Below are 7,972 nucleotides of genomic sequence, written 5' to 3' on the forward strand. Positions count from 1 at the left end.
CAGCTCCATTTGCCCAGCTGTGAGCTGAAAGGAGCTGGGTGGGAGCACAGATGTGTTGCGAACAGGGTACTTCTGTCATAGGTCATGAAGGACACGGTGCAGATGCTGGTGCACCTGTACGTGAGGTGGTGGGAGGTGGAGGGTATTCACCTATTTTTTTTTTTTTAATATTCTAAATAGACATTTTATTTTGTTATTTTTTTATTTTTCAATTGCAGTTGACATTCAGTTTATTTTAGTTTCAGGTGTGTGAATGGACAGAGATGAAGGGGAGATGTGAAGTCTTTTTAAAAAATATATATTTTATTAATTTTTTACAGAGAGGAAGAGAGAGGGACAGAGAGTTAGAAACATCTATCAGAGAGATTCATCGATCAGCTGCCTCCTGCACACCCCCTACTGGGGATGTGCCTGCAACTAAGATACATGCCCTTGACCGGAATCGAAACTGGGATCCTTCAGTTTGTAGAACTGCTCTATCCACTGAGCCAAACCTGTTTCGGTGAGATGTGAAGTCTTGAAAAGGAGAAAAACAGCTACTCGGGGATGCAGGATCTCTGAGTAGCATGGAGATCCTGCCTGTGTGAGGTTTGAGGTCACTCTGATAAAAATGATGCAATCAGCCTGGTTGCATGAATTTCTCTGGCTGTGGGCAGCTGCCAGGCACAGAAGAATGTTGGGCCACCCAAAGCTGGGCTTTGCTGGACGAAGATGGAAGGAGAGAGGAGTGGGTGGGGGTGAATCAATTGTGGAGCACAGAATCTACGTGGGACAAGGATAGAGTAGTGGACAGCGGCCATGCAGGTAGTCAGCGAAGGTCACCGTAGCTCCGGGCAGTGGGGAGGAGCAGTGTGTGCCACACTAGAGGAAGTGGGCGGGAAGGAGAGAAGGAGGTGGCCAGAGGCAGATGCTTGGAAATAAGATTGTGTCACTGTGAAGTGACAATGGAGAGTTACTGGCATGAAGACAAAGTTTTCGATGTGTCAAGGGTGTTGGCAGCTGAGGCAGAGTTGTGGTCAAGGGGCCAGGAGGCCAGGTCCTCAGGGGCCTGATGCTTATGTACATGAGGCCCCAGGGACGGTGACAGGAAGTAGCATGAGGGGAGGACAATAAGGAAGGCACTAAAGTCTTTAGGAGACTTGCTTGCATCCCTCTGGTTCGAGGCTCCTTGAACACAGCAATGTGCCCAGTGCCTGGCACAGAGTAGGCACGTGGTAAAACATGCAGCAGAGAATTAATGAATGTGTGCCTAATGTGTAATTTGATCTTTAGCCTTGACAGTTGAGGACACTGAGGCTAGGGTTCGCTAGAGTGTCTGAGCACTTCTGCTTCTCAGCAGGAGCAGGGTTTTTGGGTGTGCATACATGATGAAGTCCCTTCCACCTACCCTTCCTGCCACCCCCATCACCTTCTCCCCAGCTCAGAATTCCCAGTCTCTAGTTGGGCTCCCTCAGATTTGGCCTCCATACTGCTCCTTCCACAGTCCAATTGTTCCTCCACTGCAGGGTGGTCAGGCTTTTCATGCTCAGCCACTGGCTCCCTCTTTGCCCCTTAAGCCTCTGTATACACACTTTTCCCTTCCTCTCTGGGCCCACTGTGCCCACCCTTGGCCTAGAAGCCCTGGGGCTCCCTGCCCGCCTGGTGCAGCCCTCCTGCCCTTCACACTCCATCCAGACGCCTTACTTCTCTGCCCGACTGTACATGGAGCCATAATTACTTGCACCCTGCCCACCTGCTGGATTGGACTTGCAACCACTGGTAGCAGAGGTCAGGTCCAGGTCATCCATGCCCCTAGAATCCAGCAGAGGGCACTGGTGTTTGCTGCAAAGCATGTGAGGGAGGGTCTGTGTGCCTGTGTGGCCCCCAAGTGCCACTGCCAAGAGCTGAAGTGAGGAGGTGCGGGCTGTGGACCACAAGGCGGGACCAAGAGGGGAGCCAGAGGCTTTATTCTCAGCAGACCTGTACACTACACACCGAAGGGCCGGCGGGCTCTGGAAGGGCCTCCTCAGGCCACCTGCCTTGGCCCCAAAGGCCAGAGCTGATGCAGAGTTGTGTCCCCAAATAGCCATTGTTTTCCCAGCCTCTTGTCCCAAACCAGGTCGCACCAGGTGTTCAGGGCTTGTCGCAGGGAGCTGGGCCCTTCTTCCGCTCGCGGCTCAGCAGCGTCACCAACTTGGCCTTGAAGCCTGAATGGGCACCAGCGCGGCCAGAGACCCCAGCCTCGTCCCCATTGTCATCAAGGTCCAGCTCCAGCAGCCGCCGGTACTGGGCCTCCAGGCTGCTGTCATGGGCTGGGCCCGGCCAGCCCAGGTCCTTGCTGTTGTGGTAGATGGGGCTGGCTGGGGGGCTGAAGCCCCCGGGGCCCTCCTGCGCAGGGCCCCCCAGGTCGGGCGGTGCAGGGCCAGCTTCCAGGGCACACAGGTTCTCGTAGAGGTGCTCAGCGCCGGCCAGGGGCCCGCTGGCCCGCTTGCACACGGCGGCGTACAGCCCGGACTCCAGGGGCAGAGGGGGCAGGCTCTGCGGCCCAGGCTCGGCCAGGTGCACCCTACGGGAGTCTGAAGGCAACTCAGACCCTGGGGGCAACTCCCGCAGCTCTCCAGGGGGCTCCAGCGAGGGCAGGGAGGTGGCCCGAGGCAGGGGGCAGGGCCGAGGCCCCACCAGCTCAGGCAGCCGCTCCTTCTGGCGGGTGATGGCCGCAGCCACGACCCCGCACAGGTCTCGCGCTCGAGGGCTGCTGAAGGCGAAGAGGCCCTCCCCTGAGTCACAACGGCGGCCAGCCTCGAAGGAGAACACGTCCTGGCCATGGGTGACAGGGGTGGGTCAGCTGCCAAGGGGTTCCCCCACCTCCCACTGTCCCCTAGTCCCCTCCACTGCAGGCCCAGGGCCTCACCTTGTCGGAACCAAACTTGCGCAGGAAGTGGTAGGGCCAGGAGTAGAGGACCTGCGGGCTGGCTGGCTCACTCAGCTGGATGGCGTCTTGGCCCAGCAGCAGGATGTAGGGCCCCTTCAGCTGGCAGCGGGTAGCTGCCTCCGTTCTCTGCACCACCACCGGAAATGTGCCCACTGCAAGCAGAGGGCGCAGCTGCCACGGTCCCCCAGAGGCCCCAGCCCTGGGTGTGGTGGCGCTGAGACTGCCCTGCCCCTCCCTGACTCACCTTCCTGCCAGGAAGAGTAGATGGAGTTCTCTTCCATGGGGACCAGGCCCCGCTGGGGAGCCTCCGCCTCCCCAGATCCGGGGGAACATTCCCCTATGGCCTGGGGAATGGGTGAAGGTCAGAGATTAGAGTCCCCTCCTTCCCCCCACCAACCTCCGGCCCCATCTCTTCCTGCATCCTTTTCTTGTGGAGAGATGTCACCTGACACACTGCACAACCCTGGGCACCCCTCTGAGCCGATTTTGCTCCTGTAATCTTACCCTTTCCCCCTGGGGGGACTGAGGGCTGTATAGTAGGGACACACAACAGGATGGCCCCTCACCCTTGCATTAGGCCAGGAACCAGGCCAGCCCATATGTGTTCCCCACAGCTTAGAGTGGTAAAGGGGCTCCGGGGATATGAACAAGTGAACTGGCCATTCACTCCTCCCCCAGGCCTCTGGCTCCATCTCACCCCTCCCTACCCCTAGTTCCCCGTGTAATTCACACTGATCTCAGCACCTCAACCACGACCACCTGGCCCATAGTAGCATGGCCAGGGCCAAATGCTGTGGGTTCCTCGCTGGTCACCTTGCTCCTACTCATTTCTTTTTCTTATTGTTTTTAAACAAAAATCTTAAGTACACCATATAAAATTTACCATTTTAATTGCTTTAAAGTGCATAATCCAGTGGTTTTTTTTTTAGAAAAGTCACAAGATTGTCCAATCATCATCATCTTTATCTAGTTCCAGACCTTCTCATCATTCCACATTAAAACCCTGCTCCAGCCCCTGGCAAATACTAACCTGCTTTTGATTGCTATGGATTTGCTTAATCATGCAATAGGTGGCCTTTTGTGCCTGGCTTATTTTCACTTAGTTTAATGTTTTCGAGGTTCATCCTCTGTGAAGCACGGCTCACTCCTGCATTCCTTCTAATGGCTGAGCAATGTTTCATTGTACGGACAGACACATTCGGTTTATCCTCATCAGCCGACAGACATTTGGATTGTTTGGGCTTTTGGGAATAGTGCTGCTCTGAACATTCTTTCGTATGTTTTGTTTGAACATGTTTCAATTCTCATGAGAATTGCTGGGTCATATGGTAACTCTTGTTTCATGTATTAAAGAACCCTCCAGACTCATTTCCTTTTGGCCCATTGCAGACCCCGTGAAGCTCTAAAACTCAGTCCCTCGCTCAACCCCACCAGAGGCTTCTCCTCTCACTCTCAATAAAACCCCAAACTGCACATGTGGCCCAACGTGGTTTCAGCTGGCTTCCACCAGACTCTCACCTCCTTCCTCCTGGCCCTCCCACTCCTTGCCCTCCAGCCAAACCAAACTTTTCTCTGCCTCAAGGCCTTACCACACTGCTCTGCCTCCGCCAGGACACTCCTCGGATCTCAGTGTCCGGGACCCCCTTCTCAGAGGTTTGCCTGGTGGGTTGTCCTTGAGGACTCAGACCTTCTGTCCCCTCCTGAGAGGCCTTCTTAGACCATCCTGCCTAAGGCCCCTGGTTCACTCCTGTCCCACCCGCCTTTCATTTTCTCCATAGCATGGATGGCGAGCTGACATTTTCCTGTGGTTTTTGTTTCCCAGGCTCGTAGGTACTTGGCAGGTGTGCTTGGGGAGTGACAGGATGTGAGTGAATATGGAATGAATAAGAGGGAGGGGAGCTGGTCCCCTGGGGCCAGACCTTGGATGCCCTGCCCGCTTGCCCTGTGCTCACCGGGAAGGCCAGCTGGCAGATGGGGCCCATCCATTCCTGGCGGTGCTGTGCGGCCAGCAGGTGGCTCCTCTCGGTGGTGGTGAGCAGGAAGGCGCCGGTGTCCCTGGGGCAGCTCTCACCATCAGCGGGCAGCACCGACACGCAGTCGGCCAGGCGGATGACCCGCCGTTCTCCCCGTCGGCAAGGGTATGCAGACCTGTCGCCTGCTGGCCCTGTGCCACCGTCCCGGACTTCCCAGCTCTCCAGCCGTGCCACGCCTGACGGGCCACCTGCATAGAGCAGACCCCACACCTTCCGCCAGGACTTCTGCGGGAGGTGAGGATGGGGGTGAAGACCGCTGCAGCTCATTCAGCGAACTCTCCTGGTCACCCAGGGTGGCCTTCACCTCCCCCGGCTCCTCAGGGCCTCAGAGAAGGAGGCCTTGCCACAGCCAGCCCAGCAGGGGGAAGAGTCTGTTTTTGGGGTCAGTCAGCCCTGGGTTAAATCCACCCCACACTTTCCTAACTGGTACCTCCTGAAGACTAGTGTCCTAGTCTCTCAAAAGGTCATGACAATGTGAGGCTGGGGCTTCTACTGGATTATGTCCGTAAAGTATCCAATTGCTAAACCAGAGCACTGGACACCGCTGTTCTGTTGGTGCCCAGCCCTCCCCCTCCCCCAAAGGTCACTTGGGCCACGGGACAAGGACTATGGCAGGAGGGAGGTCTCATTCTCGTGATGGCAAGGAAGGAAACATGCAAATAGTGTCAAGCAAAGGAAACAGACCGTTTATCTGCCTGGGCAGCAGCTGCAGCTGAGCTGTGGGGGTGCAGAGCCCGCTGCCTGAGGAGAAGTGAACCCCTCACTATGTCCCATGACAGGCTGGGAGGAGCCGAGCCCGCTTCTGCAGGGTGGGGCTCCTCCTCTAGAGGCTCCTCCAGCTCAGCCCCCGGCCCTCCGAAGGGTGGGAGGCTGTTGGGTTAGCAAGCCTCCCGGCTGTGCCCTGCCCCGAGGTTTGGGTTCTTAGACCCTTCTGATTCTTGGCTTCCCCCTGTACAAATGAGGCAGGGTCTCCCCGAGGCCCACTCAGGCTCAGCTCTTCTGCTCAGGCAGAGAGGATGGGCCTCTCTCCCATCCCCACATCTGGGTTAGATCCCCCAACCAACCCGGATTCCCATCACCGTCCTCCCAGGTCCAGGTGTGAGGCCCAGTTATCCCAGGCAGCCAGGGTCCCCACCTTGCCGAACTTGACGTGCTGCTGGTACAGGATGCCGTCCTTGACGGGGGTCTCCAGAGGCTCCATGGCCGCAGAGGGCCGGAGGGCCACCACTCCGAAGGCCTGAGGCGACTGGTGACAGGCCGAGGGGAACTCCTCACACTTCCCCTTCTGGCCACTTCCCCTCCCTCTGTCCAGAGAGGCAGCTGTACGACTGGGGGAGGGGAATCCCTTCTACAGTAAAGGAGCTAGAATAGGGGGCGGGGCATCACATATTTCTACCTTCAGGTTCCAGCTGGCCAAGGTGCTCACGCATGCCTGGCAGAGGCCCCAGACCGCCTGGGGCAAATGACCCATGCCTACACCTGGGTCAGCTGGCTGTGAGTGGGCATCAGGCCGACAGGCTGGCTCCCTGGTCATGGGCTCTGAAGCCTTCCCTGACCCTCAGGGGGGGCAGTTGTACAACCTGGGACCTGCATTCCCACAGCCAGACTGGCAAACTTTCTTTCCTACTCGCAACCCTGGTTGGTTGGCTTATCCTTATATCAAAATACTTCTAGTACTCATTTGCTCTATCTTCACAGCCCCTAATGCCAGCCTGAGCATCTCCCTTTGAATCACCACCCCACCCGGGCGAACTCATCTCTCCCCTTTCTAAACCTTTTCTGGCTTCCCACTGCCCTCAGGTCTACCCTGGCTCCTCAGCCCAGCACGCAAGGTGTTAAGTCCTGACCCCAGCCCAACCCCTCCGGGTCACCCCTCGCCGTTCCTCTGGGTGCCAGCTGCTTACTCTGGGTGGACTTCCCTCACCCCTTCATGCTGTCTGAGCACACAAAGGCCCAGCAGTGCCCCCGTCCTCATGTGTGGCTCTGGCCACATGAGTGTAGGTGGCATATCCCCAGTGGGCCCCTAGGGAGCTCTTATGTTTTTAAGTTTTTCTTCCTGCTGGGGGCCCTTTTTTCCCTTTTTTTTCTTCTTCTTCTTTGCCTTGCCTTGCTGGAGGCCAGTAACTTGGCTCTGAATGTGGATCTGAATTCTGAAATCAGCCTCATGTCATTCACTCAAAGCCACCTTTGGAAAGGAATATATAAACCAGCTGAGGAATATAATTTGGGGGTCATATATGGAGTGTTTTGCTTCTCAGGCAGGAAATTTTTTCCAAGTCCTCCTGCACCCAGCTTTGTGCCAAACATGGACCACACATCCCGGAGCCCTAGCCTTACAAACCCAGCCCTTTGTATTCTCACAGTCGTTTCAACAATGAGGAAATCAAGGCCCAAACATTAAGTAACTTGCAAAGGCCACACACCAAGTGACAAACATGGCTTGAGCAACTGCTGTTCTGCTGGGATAAGCATGTGGCCTTGCACATGAAGTGTCTGGCACAGAGGAGCCACAACCAGCACGGTCCTCTGCCTACCCCTTGCCAGATGTTGAAATCCTGGTTCATTTGTCAACATACTCGTGACTGCTGCACATGCTCATTACGTCTGATCTCTCTCCTGGTCACCTGTGAGCTGCCCAGCGGAGAGCTTGGCACAGAGCGTATCAGAAACTGCTTGTAGCCTGAGTGGCAGTCCTGTGGCACCAGCTGCTCCTCAGCAAACAGAGTGGAGGGTTCCATACCAGGAACAGGGGGCCCGAGGCAGGAAGTTGTAAAGGAGCTTTACACAACCAACGAGGAGGCTGGGCAGGACTGGAGCCAGAATCACAAAAAACCCATCAAGGATTTTGCCTTGTCTGCCAGTGTGGTGCATCCAAGTCATGAATCAAGCTAGATGCCTCCTGCCACAACCCAGCCATCTAGATGTTGGGGAGAGACCCAGGATCTGCCTCAGAAGGGCTCTAGAGATCAGAGTGAGGAGGCCAGGAAGTAATGGGCAGACAAGGTGAAGCACAGAGGCAGGGCTGGGG

General features: G+C 56.3%; 1 protein-coding gene across 1 annotated transcript; it reads right to left on the reverse strand.

Moving 5' to 3' along the window:
• Nucleotides 1–1,930: 1,930 nt before the first annotated feature.
• On the reverse strand, nucleotides 1,931–6,250 carry DOK3 (docking protein 3). Its single transcript, XM_084883707.1, has 5 exons — nucleotides 6,080–6,250; nucleotides 4,864–5,169; nucleotides 3,156–3,255; nucleotides 2,891–3,063; nucleotides 1,931–2,796 (listed from the first exon to the last, which is right to left on the reverse strand). Exons 1-5 carry the CDS (start codon nucleotides 6,143–6,145, stop codon nucleotides 2,113–2,115), a joined length of 1,329 nt encoding a protein of 442 aa, XP_084739833.1. The 5' UTR covers nucleotides 6,146–6,250; the 3' UTR covers nucleotides 1,931–2,112.
• Nucleotides 6,251–7,972: the final 1,722 nt, after the last annotated feature.

The sequence above is a fragment of the Pipistrellus hanaki genome (genome assembly GCF_964339955.1).
Source record: "Pipistrellus hanaki genome assembly, chromosome: 5".
Classification (NCBI taxonomy): Eukaryota; Metazoa; Chordata; class Mammalia; order Chiroptera; family Vespertilionidae; genus Pipistrellus; species Pipistrellus hanaki.

Excerpts from the sequence above, each read along its gene's own strand:
- DOK3 (XM_084883707.1), bottom strand. The coding sequence starts at position 6,145 with ATGGAGCCTCTGGAGACCCCCGTCAAGGACGGCATCCTGTACCAGCAG. Across the intron at positions 5,170-6,079 it reads AGCACGTCAAGTTCGGCAAG|AAGTCCTGGCGGAAGGTGTG; the intron begins GTGGGGACCCTG and ends CACCTCCCGCAG. Across the intron at positions 3,064-3,155 it reads CTACTCTTCCTGGCAGGAAG|TGGGCACATTTCCGGTGGTG; the intron begins GTGAGTCAGGGA and ends CTCTGCTTGCAG.